This window comes from Chiloscyllium plagiosum, unplaced genomic scaffold, assembly GCF_037043375.1.
Source record: "Chiloscyllium plagiosum isolate Xiang-an unplaced genomic scaffold, Cpla_swu_hap1 HiC_scaffold_9, whole genome shotgun sequence".
Classification (NCBI taxonomy): Eukaryota; Metazoa; Chordata; class Chondrichthyes; order Orectolobiformes; family Hemiscylliidae; genus Chiloscyllium; species Chiloscyllium plagiosum.
Window position 1 is genome coordinate 66,409,883 of NW_028270147.1, and position 20,432 is coordinate 66,430,314.

Sequence of the window (20,432 nt, forward strand, 5' to 3'; positions counted from 1 at the left end):
ATTTTAAACTTTCCAAAAATTAAAATGCAGAAGAAATGAGAATCTGTTCTTAGTTTATGGTGCCACAAGATAATTTGACAGTCAATAACATATATAATGTCATTCAATGCACCCTTAATCTGGAATGGGCAAGATTCAACCTTCTGCAGTGAGGTTAATAGTACACTAAGCAATTACAATGACTTCATACAAATCAGTGATGAGGTAAACATTGAGATATTGTTTCATCAAAGCTAATGGGAGAGCAACACAGTCCTGAATGGTGACTCTTCTCTGAAGTTGTCTGTGTATACAGCTGAGTGCCCATTAGCCCCATTATAATATTGACAGGAAAATCCGGGGAGCTCTGTCATTTATCTATGTTTTCTAATGGAACTAAGATAATACTTAAAATTGTAAAGATTGTGCTACTTTTATTGGTCAAGGTAAAATTATAAGTTTCTGCAGCTATTTATAAATTGATGTATGAACTAGAACTTTGATAGCTCTTTAGATTTCTAGCTCTTCCTTTTTCCTCCTGTGTTTATTTTGCATTCACTTGCATAATCACTCTCACTCTTTCTCGAATTGATGGCCTCTGTGGAACAGCCAACTCTCTGAGCCAGCATAGGCCTGCTGCTCTCTGATATCTACTCACTTGCATTTGTCATTCACAGCTCATTTCTTTCCTCTTGGTTTCACGGCATACTCAGAGACTCACTGCTCCAAAACATTTCACCAGCCACGTATTGCCTGAACTTCAAAAGAACAGAAGCAGCCATGATCTAGTTGAATGGTGAAGAGGCCTCGATGGGCCGAATGGCTTACTCATGCTCCTATTTCCCATGTTGTTGTGTTTTAGATATGAAGAATTGCAGGAGTTTGAAACAACTTACCAAACTTTGTTTTCTCTTTCCTTTTCTGCTCCTGACCCATACCAACTTGTTCTGAGGTGTTAATACAAACCTCTGGAGCAAATACAATCCAAAATGAAGCAGTGGGATATCTTACCTCCTTTGTGAGTCTGGCTCATGAGTGTTGCTGGTCAATCAATCTGGATTATCTTCAATAATTAGCAAAATACCAATATTCCAAATCAGACCTGATCATCTTTCACTTTCTTGCTTAATAAGAATCTATCCATCTCTACCTTTAAATATTCAATGACCCCATGCTTGACCAACTCCTGAAGAAGAGAATTTCAAAGTTTCACAACCCTCTGTGACTTCCTGTTTTTCCCCTTATCTCTGTCTTTAAAAGTGCATCTTTAAGAACCATCAGGATCTTACACATTTCAATCAAATTGCCCCATGCAATTCTGAACTCTAGTATAATAAAGCCAATTGGTCAAATCTTTCCTTATAAGATAACTTGCTCATTTGAGGTACCAATCTAGTAAACCTCTTCTGATCCACCTCAGTGCATTTGTATCTTTTCTTAAATAAGGAGACCATAACTCCATTCAATAGTCAACGTATGGTCTCACCATCGCCCTATGTAACTGAAGCATATCATTCCCTCTTTTGTTTAATTAATGCACACCCTTTAGATCTTTCTATAATACACCCTAATAATTCCTTTACCAATCTATTCAGAGGTTACAAACCTCTGGACCCAGTGGTGCGTGAACTCAGGCCTCACAGTCCAGTGGTAGAGACATGACCACAAGAGGGCCCATTCATTTTATTCAGTGAATTAATTGGTGTTTCCAACACTTTAATGGGTAATTTTATTCCAATTGAATTAACAGATGCCGGACCATACTCCTCAAAACAAAGCTCCAGAAAAATTGAAGTAAGTAGATCCTACTCATTGAGTTGTGCTACGTTGAGTTCCAGCCAGCATTTAGATGTGTTCTTTGGTCCTCAGCAGGAACTATAGCCACGTGTATTTCTGTATGATATGTGACTGCTGGGAGTTAAGAAAAACTCTCACTGTCCTGGTTGTAATGCACGTTATAGAGTGAAGATCCACAGATCAGCCCGGATCTCCTGCCACTGCTGAGCATAGGCTTAATGACTGGCTTCATGTCACTGATATTTTTACTTAATTTGTATTCTATTTATTCTATTCCAGACAGTCAGACTTTACAGGATAGAATTGGAGCTTAATCGTTACACATTCCTAAGCTTTCATTTACAGAGATGCACATTGCAGACAAATTATTCCAAACCAACAGCTTCTTGGAGCAGAAGTGTAAATTGAGCACAAACTGATTCATGCCCACAACCTAAATGCAGTTGTTGTATAATTAACGTTGCCTTTGCTGTCATTGTATTCCCTGTGACCCAGAAAAGACCATTCATATACTTGCACCTTCCACAATTTGTACAATCTGCCCCTTTGTGATTTGCACTTCTTTCATTCAGGAGGGAGAAAGTGAGGACTGCAGATGCTGGAGATCAGAGTTGAGAGTGTGGTGCTAGAAAAGCACAGCAGGTCAGACAGCATTCGAGGAGCAGGAGAATCGATGTTTTGGGCATAAGCTCTTCGTGATGATTCTCCTGCTCGTCGGATGCTGCCTGATCTGCTGTGCTTTATCAACACCACACTCTTGACTTCTTCCATTCGTAATCATTCTCGAAAGGAGTCACTCGTTCTGAATTGTACCCCTGCCTGTTGGGTCCTACTTAGTCCTGATCTCCACTAGCAGTGAAAGATGATCAGGTCTGATTTGGAATATTGGTATTTTGCTAATGACCACTGTATGCTGTGGAGAAACGTGAGCATTGCAGTTCAGCTCGATTGTGATTCGAAAACTATTCCTAATTAAGCAATTGTATGGATTCAGTTCTGGAAGCATTTTTGCCTGAGTCATAAGATTCCAGTTTCAAGACCAATTCCAGGCTTGAGAGAGTGACCCTTGTTGTAGATGCTGTCTTTAAGGATGATGCAAGGCCTGCATAACAGCAGCACGGTGGCACAGTGGTCAGCACTGCTGCCTCACAGCACCAGAGACCCGGGTTCAATTCCCGCCTCAGGTGACTGACTGTGTGGAGTTTGCACATTCTCCCCGTGTCTGCGTGGGTTTTCTGAGTGCTCCGGTTTCCTCCAAAAATGTGCAGGTTAGGTGAATTGGCCATGCTAAATTGCCCGTAGTGTTAAGTGTAGGGGAATGGGTCTGGGTGGGTGCGCTTCGGCGGGTCAGTGTGGACTTGTTGGGCCAAAGGGCCTGTTTCCATACTGTAAGTAATCTAATCATAAATGGGTGCCAACATCACAAAGAAGCTGATTATCTGGACATTACTAATGACCAATTTTAGTCTTTTGCTGCCTTCTTGAGACAGATTTCTGCCTCTCACCTTATAGCCTAGTTTTTAGTAAATGTAATAAGACCAATACTTTGGAATTTTGACATTGTGCATAGCACAACATAGAAGTTCATAGAATCCTGATAGTGTGGAAGCAGGCCATGCAGCCCATCGAGTCCACACCAACCCTCCAAATTGTATCCTATCCAGACCCATTCCCATATTTTATCCTTGTAACCCTATATATCCCATTGCTAACCCACCCAGCCTGCACGTCCCTGGACACTCTGGGCAATTTATCACAGTCAGTCTACCTAACATGCACATTTTTGGATTGTGGAAAGAAACCAGAGAACCTGGAGGAAACCCACATAGACACAGGGAGAATGTGCAAACTCCACACACGGTCGCCTGGGAGTGGAATTGAACCCAGGACTGTGGTGCTGTGAGGCAGCAGTGCCATATGAGTCTAGTCCAATGGTATCTCGATAATTTATCTGGGTGAACAGTCTAAAACATGATGAAATTAATTACAGGAATGATGTCTAATCCTCAACAACAGACATGAAGACAACACAAAGGGATTTAACTTCAAATTTCATAAATAATCTTCTTCCTCACAGGACTCTGGAAGGTGTACCTCACCGGGTGTTGTTTAACTTCCTCCCAAATAATAAACTAGAGCTGAAAGTAAAGAATGGAAATATTGTCTTCTTGCTGGAGAAAGGAGAGGACAACTGGGCCAGAGTTACATTCAACAATGAGGCAAGTTTGAACTGAGTAATGCTGATTCATCAGAGCATCTCTCATGCAGATTGAGTGACTGAATAAAACCAGATTTGCAGATGACTGACCAGCAGCTCCAGAATCACATTCCAGATTCTCTCCTTGCAATAACATTTTCGTAGCCTTCCGATGGACTGGTACAGTTCAGAAAAGAAGTGAGTCAAACAGTCAGGGCAGACAGGGACAAAGAAGAGAACAAGGTAGGACTGATAAATTAAACTGCATTTATTTCAATGCAAGAGGCCTAACATGGAACGCAGATGAACTCAAGGCATGGTTAGGAACATGGGACTGGGATATCATAGCAATTACAGAAATGTGGCTCAGGGATAGACAGGACTGGCAGCTTAATGTTCCAGGATACAAGTGCTACAGGAAGGATCGAAAGGGAGGCAAGAAATGAGAAGGAGAGGCGTTTTTGATAAGGGATAACATTACAGCTGAACTGAGGGAGGATATTCCCGGGAATACATCCAGGGAATTTATTTGGGTGGAACTGAGAAATATTAGGATTGTGCTATAGACCCCCTAATAGAGAGAAATTGAGAAACAGATTTATAAGGAGACCTCGGTTACCTGTAAGAATAATTAGGGTGGTTATAGTAGGGGATTTTAACTTTCCAAACATAGACCGGGACTGCCATAGTGTTAAGGGTTCAGATGAAGAAGCATTTGTTAAGTGTGTACAAGACCATTTTTTGATTTAGTATGTGGATGTACCTACAAAAAAAGGTGCAAAACTTGACCTACTCTTGAGAAATAAGGCAGGGCAGGTGACTGAGGTGTCAGTGGGGGAGCAGTTTGGGGCCAGCGATCATAATTCTATTAGATTTAAAATACTGGTGGAAAAGGATAGACCAGATCTAAAAGTTGAAGTTCTAAATTGGAGAAAGGCTAATTTTGACAGTACTAGGCAAGAACTTTTAAAAGCTGATTGGGGGCAGATATTTGCAGGCAAAGGGACGGCTGGAAAATGGGAAGCCTTCAGAAATGAGATAGCAAAAGTCCAGAGATAGTATATTCCTGTCAGGGTGAAATGGAAAGGCAGGTAAGTGTAGGGAATGCTGGATGACTAAAGAAATTGAGGGTTTCATTAAGAAAAAGAAGGAAGCATATGTCGGGTACAGACAGGATAGATCGAGTGAATCCTTCGAAGAGTATAAAGACATTAGGAGCATACTTAAGAGGGAAATCAGGAGGGCAAAAAGGGGAAATGAGATAGCTTTGGCAAATAAGGTTAAGGAGAATCCAAAGGGTTTTTACAAATACATTAAGGACAAAAGGGTAACTAGGGAGAGAATAGGGCCCCTCAAAGATCAGCAAGGTGGCCTTCGTGTGGAACCGCAGGGGATGAGGGAGATATTAAATGAGTATTTTACATCACAATTTACTGTGGAAAAGGATATGGAAGATATAGAATGTAGGGAAATAGATGGTGATATCTTGAAAAATGTCCATATTATAGAGGAGGAAGTGCTGAATGTCTTGAAATGCATAAAAGTGGATAAATCCCCAGGATCTGATCAGGTGTACCCTAGAACTCTCTGGAAAGCTAGAGAAGTGATTGTTGGGGCTCTTGCTGAGATATTTGTATCATTGATAGTCACAGGTGAGGTGTTGGAAGACTGGAGGTTGGCTAAGGTGGTGTCACTTTTTAAGAAGGGTGGTAAGGACGAGCCAGGGAACTATAGACCAGTGAGCCTGACGTTGGTGGTGGGCAAGATGTTGGAGGGAATCCTGAGGAATAGAATGTACATGTATTTGGAAAAGGATTAGGGATAGTCAACATGGCTTTGTGCATGGGAAATTGTGTCTCACAAACTTGATTGATTTTTGAAGAAGTAACAAAGAGGATTGATGAGGGCAGAGTGGTTGATGTGATCTATATGGACCTCAGTAAGGCATTCGACAAGGTTCTCCATGGGAGACTGGTTAGCAAGGTTAAATCTCACGGACTAAAGGGAGAACTAGCCATTTGGATACAGAACTGGCTTGAAGGTAGAAGACAGAATGTGATGGTGGAGGGTTGCTTTTCAGATTGGAGGCCTGTGACCAATGGAGTGCCACAAGGATTGATGCTGAGTCCACTACTTTTCATTATTTATATAAATGATTTGGATGTGAGCATAAGAGGTATAGTTAGTAAGTTTGCAGATGACAGCAAAATTGGAGGTGTAGTGGACAGCGAAGAACGTTACCTCAGATTACAATGGGATCTTGATCAGATGGGTCAATGGACCAAGAAGTGGCAGATGGAGTTTAATTTAGATAAATGTGAGGTGTTGCATTTTGGGAAAGCAAATCTTAGCAGGATGTAAACATTTATTGGTAAGGTCTTAGGAAGTGCTGCTGAACAAAGAGACCTTGGAGTGCAGGTTCATAGCTCCTTGAAAGTGGAGTTGCAGGTAGATAGGATAATGAAGAAGGCATTTGGTATGCTTTCCTTTATTGGCCAGAGTATTGAGTACAGGACTTCGGAGGTTATGCTGTGGCTGTACAGGATGTTGGCTAGGCCACTTTTGGAATATTGCATGCAATTCTGGTCTCCTTCCTATTAAAAAGACATTGTGAAACTTGAAAGGGTTCAGAAAAGATTTACAAGGATGTTGCCAGGGTTGGAGGATTTGTGCTATAGGGAGAAGTTGAATAGGCTGGGGCTGTTTTTCCCTGGAGTGTCGGAGTTAGAGGGGTGACCTTATAGAGGTTTATAAAATCACGAGGGGCATGGATAGGATAAATAGACAAAATCTCTTCCCTGCGGTGAAGAAGTCCAGAGGTTTAGGCTGAGGGGAAAGATATGAGACCTGAGGGGCAACCTTTTTCATGCAGAGGGTGGTACGTGTATGGAATGAGCTGCCAGAGGAAGTGGTGGAGGCTAGTACAATTGCAACATTTAAAAGGCATCTGGGTGTGTATATGAATAGAAAGGGTTTGGATAAATACGGGCCAGGTGCTGGTAGGTGGGACTAGATTGGTTGGGATATCTGGTCGGCATAGACGAGTTGGACCAAAGGTCTGTTTCCATGCTGTACGTTTGTATGATGGAATCATGGTCTGGAATCTGAAGACATTTAAAGTAATCCTTTGTTTTTATTTTGAGAGGCAGTGTCATACCTTAGGCTCCCTCACCAAGCACCATGGGTTACTGTTGGGGAGCTGATACTGTCCACAATCTGCAACATAGTAAGATGGGATCAAAGCACAATTGGCATCTGTGTCATTTCGTTGCTTAGCACTGATAAGGTACTAAACCAGCCATTGTCCAGTCATTCCTGAGGACTCCGGTGAAAGGAAAACCAAAGTATGCAAGTTAACAAAAAAGAACAAAGCATTGTAACCTAGTTCATCCTAAATATTGTAGAGAAGTGAGTCACCAGAAGTTCAGGAATTTCAATTTCCGATCGAAGTGCCTCCCATTCAGCACAGAATCCCCACCCACAGCCTGATAACCATCTGGAGGAAGGTTTGGTGTAAATATTTGGCAGTTGTCAGCTTTTGGGAGCTCGGACTCTGAATGGGGACCTTGTTTCCTTTGTTTGGGCTCCTGGTTTTTGAAACATGTCATGAGAAATCATGCACAAAAATAATCAATTACACACGACTTTTATAAGAGAAATAGAAGAATTTGATAGTGACATCGTATATGTTAAATAATCTGAAATATGTGATGGAATGATAGATTAGATTACTTTACAGTGTGGAAACAGGCCCTTCGGCCCAACAAGTCCACACCGACCCGCCGAAGCGCAAACCACCCATACCCCTACATTTACCCCTTACCTAATACTACGGACAATTTAGCACGGCCACAATTCACCTGACCTGCACATCTTTGGACTGTGGGAGGAAACCGGAGCACCCAGAGGAAACCCACGCAGACATGGGGAGAATGTGCAAACTCCACGCAGTCAGTCGCCTGAGGTGGGAATTGAACCCGGGTCTCTGGCGCTGTGAGGCAGCAGTGCTAACCACTATGCCACAGTGCCACCCACACCTCCATGCTGTGGGAACACCTGTATCTGACCTGTCACCAAAATGAGTCCTGTGTGAGGGAAAGGTGATAGACTTGTTGTACTGGGCCTCCCCTGTGGATCTTTATGGAAAGGTGAACTATCAGCCTCTAGTCTATTTGATACAAGCGTTGAGTTACTATATTTTCTGTTCCTCTTCCTGTTCTCTTCTCCATCTAGTGGCTGTACTGAGAACTATCAAAACTGTGAGGCTGCTTTTCCTGCAATTCCTTTGCTCTCCATTTCATTTTGGGTTTGGGTGGCACCCCTATTTTGGGTTTTGGTATTCTGAATTTGGAGTTCCAGAACTATTGAATATTTATTCTCAGCCTACACTGTGTGGGTCTGATCATGGTGCGGGACCCAGGAAAACTGCTGTTACTTTTTTCTCTTATCCGATGGGATGTGGGTGTCACTGGCTGGGTTAGCATTTATTACCCACCCCTAAATACCCTTGAGAAAGTGGTGGTAAGCTGCCTTCCTGAGCAACTAGAGATAATGAAATGTAGGGTTACCTGTAGTCTCTTTGGGCAAAGAATTCCAGAATTTTGATCCAGCAACACTGAAGGATTGGTGATATGGTTCCAAGTTATGATGGTATGTGACTTGGAGGGGTACATGCAAGCGGTGATACTCCCGTGTATCTGTCCATCTAGGGGATAGAGGTCATGGATTTGGAAGGTCAAAGGAGCATTGACAAGTTGTTGTAAGGCATCTTATAGATAATGCACACACTGCTGCCATCATGTGTGATTGAAAGGAAGAAATGTTGGAAGTGCTGAAGGGGGTGCCAATCAAGAAGACTGCTTTGTCCGGATTGTGTTGTTGGAGTTGCACCTATGCAAGAAAATGCAGTCAACTTTATGATGCTTGTGCCTTTGAGATGATGGACAGGCTCTAGGGAGCCTTGGGTGAGTTACTCGCTGCAGAATTCCATCCTCCCATCTTGATAAGTCCAACATTGATTAATATTTTTAATCAACCTGGTAGGAGACACATCTGGAACAGGTGAGCCTTCTAAAACATCACCACTGTCACAAGAGCCCTATCCAGTATTTATATAGCTGGTCCAACTTAGTTTTTGGATGGTGGAAATTCCCAGGTTGTTGGTAGTGGGAGATTCAGTGATGGGAATGCCATTGAACATCAGCTGGGAAGGTGGGGGTAAATTCTCTGGTATAGATGGTCAATACCTGGCACAGATGTTGCTACTTATTAGCCCAAACCTGAATGTTGACCCAGTCTTGCTGCAAAAACACCATTTCAATAAAGTGTGTTTGCAAATACAGCAGTGTCTGTTGAACAATGGGAAAATAATCCTTGTCTTTTCTCTTCAGTGTGCAACTGATGCTTACTCTTAAATGGTAGGGTTACATTGGACGTGATTTTATAATGATCATGTGCTTAGATTTGTTATGGTAGTTTTTTTGTCTTTTTGTCACTTTTGACAGAAATGGTAATGTTAAAACCTATTTCTGGTTGTTAAGGTGAGTAAATCTATTTTGGTTTAGTTTGGTACCTTGTTTATACACATTTCCTAACTGTGTTTTCTTTTGATTGTTAGGTCGGTTTGGTTCCCTACAACTATTTGGAGCCATTGGAAGCTGAAAAGGTAAAGCAGCGTGTAGGGTGTTTATACAGGAAATGATGTTTTGTTTGGTGCAGAAAAATAAAATGTTCCAGTTTTGTTTGAATGGCCAACAGCTGAGCTTCTCAGAAGAAAAAGTGAGATAATCAATCCTCATTGCTTGCTGGTTATATTTCAAGTTGTGGCTTGCCTTGGGCTATATAAACAGATTCAGTGTATCTGGGTTCCATATAGGATCACAACCCTGACTGCTCCATGGTTAGCAGTGCATGTGTGTGACTGCACTGCCATTGTGGTCGTCCTCCATGGGTCCATTTAAGACGGAGTTTGGGGGAATCTCTTCTTTGAGGGAGTCAATCTGTGGAATCCTTCACCACAGAGGACTGTCGAGGCTGGGTCATTAAGTATATTCAAAGCTGAGACCAATTTTTAAAGTTTGGTCATCAGGCGATATGGAGAAAAAGCACCTTTTATTTATATTGCATGATTTTCTATAACACTGTCGCACTGGATTACAGCTACCATGTTAAAGGAGAACTACCTGTATAGAATTTAACTTTTTTGAGCTTTGTGTGATTTGTTTTGTTAATTTAATTTAGAAAACGGTCCTGTTTTAGGTAATATGCAAAGAACACTGACCCCAAAGGAGATAACATTTCTTGTATCATTCTTGACTAGGGTGAAAAATCCCCCCCTCCTGATATTCCAGCACCACCGACATCATCCGCTCCAGAAAGACCAGCCAGTGTTAAAGGTGAGCAGTTTCAACACATCAGCAATTAGCGGTGCTATAACTGCATCAGCTCCATGTTATAATTCGTTGGGTAGAACAACCTCCACATTGCTGAAAAAAGACACCATTTATTGAAACTTTTAATCTTGCACTCATCAGGACATTTTGTATGAATACAAATTCAAGGTAGGACTCATTGTTGCCTTAAAAAATGCAGCCATTCATGCTGCTTGACAGTTAACAACCAGATTTTGTAAAATTGTCAGGCATTACCCTGAGAATTGAATCAGCAAATAGCTATCGCCTATTTTGTTGAGTTAAAACAGGTACAATGTGTGTATGTTTTCTTCCTGGCTGCCTGTCTATTAATATAATGTAGTTTCCAGTACTCGCAAGTATACTGCAGGCCTAATTGTCAGTCAGGCAACACCTCTACAATCAGCAGGTTCCTCTCATACAGTATAAATGTTGGTTTACCCCTTGAAATTTATATTCTTGCAAAACATCCTGATGAGTACAAAATAAAAAGCTTCAACAAAATGTCTTTTCTTTAGCAGTAATAAGTTAGACTTAAATCAAATAGTGTGTGAAGAACAAAAATTGGCCAAAAGCCTTTAAGGAATCACATCCAAGAGGTTCAGTGCATTCTATCAATGACTTACAGCAGTGTGTGGGTACAACTTTCGGTCTCACTGTTGTGGAAATGTGCTGAATATATGCCAGGCCAGCTCTCATCCACTGGAGCTGAAAAATACCTTGCAACTTTCAAAGTGAAATTGGATAAATACTTGATGCAAAACTATTTGCATTTTATCACCGATTCAAGGAAATAGCGAGCTGCTGTCCTGTTGGCGGATGATGAAGCAGAATTGATTACGGCTAGTGATGAGTAAGGCTGAGAGTACTTTATTCATTCATTGCCAGGCCACTCAAAGTTTAATCACAATTGAGAAAATTATGTATTTAATTTTTTAAAAATCGAATGCACTGTTGGGAGTTAAATTCACCGACATATTTGTTTATCTTTCAGAAGGGAATGTACACACCAAAACAAGCCGGCAGGTGACAGAACATTCAAAAAAGATTCAGGTAAGGACTTGATTTTAGGGATTATGGAAAACCGAGAACAAGTCACTCATTTATCTTGAACTTTTATTATAGTATTTAACGTACTTCAGGCACAACACAAGTCAGGTGTTATGTAGCAAAGGCAACAATCATTGGATTAGAAAAAGTAACTAATAGTTCAGAGAGAAATGGTACTTGGTGTCATTATGAAGATACAAGTTAGGAACAGGAGTAGGCCATTCAACCCCTCAAGCCTGCTCCACCATTTAATAAGATCTGATTGTAACCTCAACACCATATTTCCAGCAGTCCCGATAACCCTATGTTTACAATAACTACCTCTGCTGTAAAAATATTAAAGACTTTGCATTCTTTGAGGATGAACGCTCATAATTCTCCATGAGAACTTTTTTTCCCCTCTTTTTTTATCTTCAATGGGAGAACTTTTATTTTTAGTGCTGGCCCCTAGTTCAAGATTTTCCCACAAGGGGAAGCATCTCTTCCACATCTACCCTGTCAGGTCTATCGGAGATCTTGGATGTTTCAATCCAGCTCTTTCTCTTCTGAACACCAGCAGATACAAGCCTAACCTGTCCAACATTTCCTTGTAAGACAAACTGACAGTTCCAAGTGTGAGCTGAAAATATGTTGCTGGAAAAGCGCAGCAGGTCAGGCAGCATCCAAGGAGCAGGAGAATCGACATTTTGGGCATGAGCCCTTCTTCAGGAAAGGATCATGACCGAAACGTCGATTCTCCTGCTCCTTGGATGCTGCCTGACCTGCTGCGCTTTTCCAGCAACACATTTTCAGCTCTGATCTTCAGCATCTGCAGTCGTCACTTTCTCCCAGTTCCAAATGTGAATCAAGTAAACCCTTAAAGTCCTTCCAATGCATTTACATCCTTCCTAAAATAAGGAGATCATTAACTTGCACAGTGTTCCGGATGTGACCTTACCAGTGTCTTGTAAAAATGAAGTATAGCATCCTTACTTTTGTACTCTGGTTTTGTTCTGTGAAGGAATGCAGGCTATGAAACAAAGAGGAATCCTTGTTTTTCTTTCTGTAGAGCGGTGGAACATTAATACATAGGAACTAAAGTAGTAGACAATCAGAGCCTTGTTTCAATGTTACAACCGAAGGCAAACATCTCCAACGTAACATTCTAATTTGTTATCAGAGAGTAGCTCAGATTATGCACTGAAGTTCCAGAATGGGACTTCAACTTAAATCTACTACCATAAAATTGCTACCAATTACATCTGCACCATGACAAACACAAAAGTTGAATCTTAGTTCTACCAGTGTGAAACTATGTGGTAGTTTCTTTGAAAATTGCAGGTAAAGTTTCTTATGCTTTTGAGAAGCAAAGGACAAGGTCTTTGAATTGTTTCACAGATCCTTACACTCTGGAAAATGTGTTTTGTAAAGGAAGATATTACATGCTGAAAAGGATTTTCTATTACAAGGAAAAATGACTTTGTTTTGATCGGAGTTTTTCCTTAAAAGCTGGATGTGCTTGTGGCGTGGGTGTGGTTAACAGGATGCTTTCTCATTTTCCACAAAGTGGTGGTGTGACACCGACTTGGAAGCATGGAAGACCTGGTAGTGAAGATCTTCCCATGGTGCAGTTAGGTTAGGTCTCCCAGGGTTGTGACCCAGTGATGATCAAGCAACGGAGAAGCAAAATACTGCAGATACTGGAAATCAGTAATAAAAACAGGAAATTGTTAGAAATACTCAGTTGGCCGAGCAATGTCCCTGGAGAGAAACAGAGTTAACTGTTTCAGATCTGTGATATTTTATCAAAATTTTGACAAACATCTCATGACTTTTCAATAAACTTAACTGCATTTCAACAACAATAATTTTCTTGACAAGTCTAGGGTTCAGTTGTCCCAATTTTGGTATAACTCCCCTAGCACTGGTGAGGAGAATTTTGTAGGTTTGGTGAGGCCTTTGTTTTTTTGGTGCCTAGGCCAATACAAGGCTATTTTATTCTTCAACTGTTCTGCAGTAGTTTGAGACATTTGAGTGACGTGCTTGCTATTGGAGAGGAGAGCTAAGAGTCAACCACATTAACATGAGCCTGGAGTCACATGTAGGCCAGATTGGGTAAGACTGCCCCTTGTTAAATATACCTTATCTCAACTGTGGAATAATATGAGATAAGAAATGCAATTATTCTTTCAAAATCAGTGGTAATCCTTCGGGTTTCTTTTCTGACTGTATAATTTAAAATGTCACCAATCTGCAACTTTCTTCCTTGTGAAACAGACCAAAGATCACTCGGTGCCTGTACCTTCCATTGTGAAAGTGCATTTCAAGTACACAGTAGCTATCCGTGTAAAACCAGGCCTGTCGCACAATGAGCTTCTGATTGTCATCAGTAAGAAGTTCCAAATACCTGAGGAAAGACTTGGATTGAGGTATGAGTGATTATTTTATAACATTTTTAACAGTCATAAAAATGCTTTATTCTTCCCATTTTAATTTTCATATTGTATTTGATTTTGCACTTGTTAGTTGAAATATATTTTCAGTTATTTAAGATCAATTTTGACACAACTGAAGGGGAAAATAAAATATTTCCATACTACTGTGTCTCAGCTCTGATCTTCTCTGGCACCAACACTACATTCACAGTCTAAACAAACTTGGTAACTCACTGTCAATTGATTTCGACTGGGGCCTTTTTGCACTGTGGATGTCTACACCAACCTGAAATTCAGTTGAGCATGTCCAAACCATTTCAACTGAATAATTACAGTTAAGGAAAGAAAGAATAGTTTGGTTTCAAACCTAGAGGTGAAAGGGCAATGTACTCACTCACTGCATCAACAAAGCACCAAATTAACTGCATTTATCCAACTTACTTTAAATGTGTTAAATATTATTCACTTAAATGGATGGATGTCTCCTTATAATACTTACTTAGTAGTTCTAGAGTTGTTTGTATCCCGAGATGAATTACCATCAGTTGCCATTTTTTTTTCCCCCACAAGCAATTTGAACTTAAATCATTCACGGGTAATGTTCTGTGGACTACTCCTGATCCACCATTAATTTTTTAAAAGTAACCTATTTTTCTGATCAATTTGTTCAGAGATGTTATTACACACCTGTGGAGCAGGTGGGACTGCGACCTGGGACACCCGGTTCAAGGGTAGACTTACTACCATTGCTACAAAAGGTCCCAATATTACTTCACCTAAAGTGCAGCAGAAGCCGTATGCACTTATCCAAATGGTGTTTCTGGTGAAATTATGATAGCAAATTGGAAACAACTTCAAGCAAATTCTCAGCTATTGCTAATGACAGTATTGTTCAAAGCTTACTAAAGAGATACAGATCTTTTTCTGGCTGGGTGGGTGAAAGTAGAGGCAGTAAAGAACGCTGAAAAGAGTTTTTATGAAAAGTTGCAATGGGTTTTGAATTTTCATAAACCTTTCTTCTGGCTGCAGTTATTAATTTTGGAGTTTAGCAAGGAAAAGAAATTTGGCAGTGTAATTTCACAAGTGATTCTGTACTTTAAGAGGACTAAGAAAATAGAATTTTAACGTAAAGAACCTCAAGATGTTGGGCTAACTCTCAACAAGTACTGACCATGAAGTAAGTCTGAAATATTAGTTAAGTATTAAGACCATGTTGATAAGCATTGTACTGTACATGGAGAATGTGTATTGTGAAAATATGCTGCTCCCTTACACAGTTCATGTTAAGTCTAAGAATCTTTCTTCAAAACAGTCCATCACATTTCTATTGCATGAAGATTAAAGACTTAAGACAATTTAATGCCAATTGTTAGTAGCTGTGTAACAAAAATAGTGTAAAATGCTAATCAATTATGAAGAACAAGCCTTTTTGATTTGGTCATGGGATGTGGGCATTTCTGGCTAGGCCAGCATTTATTGCCCAGCTCTAATTGTCCAGAAAGCAGTGAAGTGTCAACCATATTACTTTGGGTCTGGAGTCACATTTGGTCAGACGAGGTAAGGATGGCTAATTCCCTTTCAGAAAAGACACTAGTAAACCACATGGGACTTTATGACAAATTGCAGTGGTTATTTAAATGGTTTCCATTATGCTGGCTTCACAAATGGAATGGCCCATTCTTATTCCAGATTAGTTTTATAAACATGTGTATAATTCAAAAATATCAACATAAAAGCGGATTCAGGTGATCTACTGTACTTTTTGCTTGGGTTATTCACTTACATTTCCCTGAAGTTGAATCATCTTTTGTGCTTTTTATCAGATATTTGTGTAACTTAGTTTACAACTGTATCCATCAGAGTTCTCATTGTTTCCACATGAAGACTTCCAAGCCCACTAAAAGACATCTCCTGTGTGGTTTGGTCAATAATCACTATCCTGCTGCTGTCTCTGTTGTTCATTAGCACTGGTTTGTAATAGTTTAATGATTTAGACTGAAAATTCCATTCAGGTATTAAAGCAAATTACTTGGGATTTTGAAATGTTGTTCATAATTTTGTAAGCACATCAATCACTGTTTTATTATATCTGCATACCATTGATTTGATTCTTACTTGATCTTCCCTCTTTCACCTCTTTTTCTAATGGAATTGCTTACTTTTATTATCTTTCGTCTTTGACACAAAATTTCCAACATCTGGAGAAGCTTAGGAACATCAGGATAGCAATATTAGGACAAACGGGATCTTGTAATGCAGTGGTAATGTCACTTCCTCTGTACAAGGAGACCCAGATCCAAGTCCCACCTGCTTATGTAATAACATTTCTGAACAGGGTTGACTAGATAACTTAATGCCAATATTGGTAGCTATCCTCCACTTAAGAGATATAAAGATATGTATATACCATTTTGGTAGATGCCTTGGGTGAAATTGGGGTTGTATAGGACAGAAATGACCATAAATCTGTGACCTGCTTTCACAAATATAGTGTGCTGTCCATCGTGAATGATTGACTATTTCCCTTTCAGTTACAAGTCACAAGAGAGTGGGGAGCTCATTCCCATTACTAGTGAAGCCAAAATGAAGAGTGCGTGGACTGAGGTAAAAAATCACCGTTTGACTGTTTGGTGCAAGTTTCTGGAGGTAAAGATGTTTATTCATATCCTAAATATTATTGGCTATTACATTGGCTGCTATTTTTCTTGTGAATATTTTAAAAAAGGAGATTTTTACACGAATACATCTTTCCACAATAGGTAAAGGCACTGTATGATTATGAAGGATCTGTACCGGCTGATCTGGACTTTCACGAAGGAGACATCATCCAAGTCTTAGCACATGGTGAGAATTATAAGATTTCCATGCTAATTGCTTAATGTTCTGAATCACATGTTTTTCATGACTTTTTTGTTGGTGATCCCTCCAATCCGCTTTTTTCTGGATTAGCAATTTTGTTAATAGTTTGTGAATGCAACAATTGAAAATATTTCTAACTGAAATGCCATTTTTATATATTTGCATTGATCAATCAACTTCACCAAACTATACTACACTTCATTGTTTATATCTTTTTTTTAAAAAAGGAAAATTTAAATATCCCCACTCAACCACTGACTTCAGGAAAAGAGACATTCACATCAATACAGATACAAGTGGCATTTACCACTTACCAGCCCACCACCCCACCCCCTCCCCCACCCCACCCCCTCCCCCACCCCACCCCACCCCTTCATCCTTTCAGAAAATGGTTCTCATCATATTTGCCCACTGTTACCATTATCTCTTCAATTCCTTTTCCATTACCCACTTGTCCAATGCAACTTTCGATGTCGCCTCAACCACTAACTCTGGGAGTGAAAATAGATCAGTCAATGCAGATTGCAGAAGGAAACATAATGCCTGACCTATTTTATTGGCCTTTATCATCCTGCCATAGGAAGGATATTATTGAATTGGAAAGGGTGCAGAAAAGATTTACCAGGATGTTACAGGGAATGAAGGGTTTGAGTTATAAAGAAAGGCTGGGACTTTTTCCATTCAACTGTAGGGGGTTGAGAGGTGACCTTGGAGGTTTATAAAATCACGAGGTGCATAGATAAGGTAACTAGTAAAGGTCTTCTCCTGAGGGTTGGGGAGTTCAAAACTAAAGGGCTTAATTTTAAGGTGAGAGGAGAAAGATTTGAGACAGACTTGGTGGGCAACCTTTTCACACAGAGGGTGGTTCATAAATGGAATGAATTGTCAGAGGACTTGGTTGATGCAGGTACATTTACAACAATAGATACACAAGTAGAAAGATTGAGAGAATTAGATTTAGATTATTGGTTTTCAAATTAAATTAGATTACTTAGTGTGGAAACAGGCCCTTCAACCCAAGAAGTCCACACTGACCCTCTGAAGAGCAACCCACCCAGACCCATTCCCTAACACTTCGGGCAATTTAGCACGGCCAATTCACCTAACCTGCACATTTTTGGACTGTGCGAAGAAACCGGAGCACCAGGAGGAAACCCACGCAGACATGGGGAGAATGTGCAACCTCAACACACAGTTGCCTGAGGTGGGAATTGAACCCGCTGTGAAGCAGTTCTCTGGCGCTGCGAAGCAGCAGTGCTAACCACTGTGCAACCAAATACGGGCCAAACGCAGGCAGGTGGGACAGTCTGTCATTTCAGAATTCACCTCTTGATTATACTCTTAGTAAAGACTAGCTAAAGTGTTATTTAAGTATCAGTCATTTATTGCACATTTCGGTGAATAATTTTCTCCTCTGAAGAGTCCCCACTTAATGTTTTCTATATTGACGCATTCTATTGTTGCCTTTGATGTTTCCTTTTAAAAAATGTTTCATCAATATACTTTTTTTAAAATCTGATTTAACTTCTGTTTACCAATGGGAGCCTAAAACAGTGTTTCCATACTTTGAAAAACAAACCTGCACAATTGTTAATGTACACATCTACACTGTAAAGATTTAGCAAAAATAAAAGAATTGAAGGCTTATTCTAAAATTATGAACCTGTGAAATTCTAAAATTCATATGTTGCTAGTCACAAATGTCAAAAAAAACCTCCAATCTCATTTCAGAATTATTTAAACATGCTTTCTTTCCACAGTAAACAACAACTGGCTGGAAGGTCAATGCAATGGAAAGACTGGTATCTTCCCAGCAAATTTTGTTAAAGAATTAAGCATGGCTGATGTGAAGAATTCGGGAATGTAAAAGAAATGCAAATGTGTATGCTGATTTCTGAAGAGGTCCTTTTCTCCTCTGGTGATACTAGAATGACTATCTACAGATGAGATGCTTCACTGCTTTGAATTTTAACAATTGTTTTCTCCAAACACTAGTTTGCTTTATCCATTTTTGACAGCAGTCATTAATCTTAATGAAAGTGCTATTTTCTTCAGGCTGTGTTTCAAGGCAATATGACTAGTTTGTGCCACTCGAAATTGCATTGATGTACATACTCCAGATCTTCCTGATGATAATATTTTAACTGCTGGAAACCTCCTACTTTCCCATATTTGTTTTGAATGCCCTAAGTCAATGTCCTAATTATGAACAAGGAACCCTGGCCCAATTGTTTGAGTGCTCCACTGATCATTTTCTCAAGTGTTCTAAGATTACCTATTAACAATTTTGACTTTGGATGAATCAAAGCAAATTCCAAAATATTTAGACTAAATTTATTTAAGGTACTGAAAAATTGTAAGTTTAAAAAATCCATAGTGAATCAGATTAATTGTTTTACTTCTCACTGCTAGAGTAGTTGTCTCTGTAAAATAAGTAACCATTTTACAGCAGCACCTTCCCTGATCTTTAAATGACTGACTTCATTTGCATGGTCAAATTACTGTGTGACTGAATTTCTATTGCAGAAATCCTACAAATACATATCTTTTCTGTTAGCTAGGAGATTAACAACAACATATATAGACTTTGCAGGCTGGAACTGTAGATTCTTATGCATTCTATTTATTGCCAGGTCCATGTAAACATGGTGATATTACACATTTAAAACAGCTGCATTCCTTCTTCTTGAAATGGATGTTGAGGGACTAAGTTGGCTGCTGAAAAGTCACCTGACTTTTGTAATCACTAGGGCAGCACGGTGGCTCAGTGGTTAGCACTGCTGCCTCAAAGTACTATGGACCAGAGTTCAATTCCCACCTTGGGTGACTGCCTGTGTGGAGTTCGCATATTCTTCCCATGTCTGTGTGGGTTTCTGTCAGGTACTCATGTTTCCTCCAACAATCTAAATTGCCAAGTTGGGGTAAATATAGGGTAGGAGAATGGGTCTGGGTGGGTTACTGTTCAGAGGGTCGACATGGATTTGTTGGGCTGAAGGGGCGGTTTCCATACTGTAGGTAATCTAATCCAGATAATTCAAGTTTCTAGAAATTAACAGATTCACCTCAACAGCAGTTTTCTATGGAAATCCACCCTTGTAATTGTCAAGGTTTACTCCAAAACATAAGGACAATAAACCCTCCCGGCCTGGGTATCAAAAAAAAAATGGCCTGTCACCTTTTCTCTCAATGAACTGCTTTTATTTACCTTCATTTTATATCAATGACTCTTTGACCATGTGATTGAAACTACTTTCAAGGAAGCAAAGATATATCTTCCATTGGGCACTCTGGTATTACTCATCCGATTGAAGCTACTTAGATTGTGACACCCTTTGTAATTATGAAACAGTACCTGCTTTGAGGCAGTCTGCAAACTAACACCAACACGAACACAACCTGCAGAAAAGAGGCCACGTCATCCTGATTTCTTCAAAAACTGAGGCTCAAAGCCATTTCATAGCCTCTTTGAACCTGTTCCAAAAACTCGAGTTCACCGAACAGAGAAACAGAACTTCTAACATAGAACAATACAGTGCGGAACAGGCTCTTTGGCTGTCGATGGTGCGCCCACCTGTGAACTAATCTAAGCCCATCCCCCTACACTATCCCATCATCCATATGCTTATCCAAGGATTGTTTAAATGTCCTTAATGTGGCAGAGTTAATTACATTGGCAGATAGGGCATTCCATGCCCTTACCACTCTGATTGAAGAAGCTGCCTCAGC

The 20,432-nt window shown here is 40.1% G+C and overlaps 1 protein-coding gene across 1 annotated transcript in view; it reads left to right on the top strand.

Annotated features, from left to right (window-relative positions):
- The window catches only part of ncf2 (neutrophil cytosolic factor 2), a 51,150-nt gene extending 31,234 nt beyond the window's left edge, over positions 1 to 19,916 (top strand). The window contains exons 7-15 of the mRNA XM_043699517.2: positions 1,730 to 1,773; positions 3,854 to 3,995; positions 9,591 to 9,638; positions 10,293 to 10,368; positions 11,378 to 11,436; positions 13,690 to 13,841; positions 16,379 to 16,493; positions 16,607 to 16,691; positions 18,467 to 19,916. Coding sequence (XP_043555452.2) covers positions 1,730 to 1,773; positions 3,854 to 3,995; positions 9,591 to 9,638; positions 10,293 to 10,368; positions 11,378 to 11,436; positions 13,690 to 13,841; positions 16,379 to 16,493; positions 16,607 to 16,691; positions 18,467 to 18,573 — 828 coding nt within the window. The 3' untranslated portion in view covers positions 18,574 to 19,916. The remainder of the gene's footprint in view (positions 1 to 1,729; positions 1,774 to 3,853; positions 3,996 to 9,590; positions 9,639 to 10,292; positions 10,369 to 11,377; positions 11,437 to 13,689; positions 13,842 to 16,378; positions 16,494 to 16,606; positions 16,692 to 18,466) is intronic.
- The last annotated feature ends 516 nt before the right edge of the window (positions 19,917 to 20,432 follow it).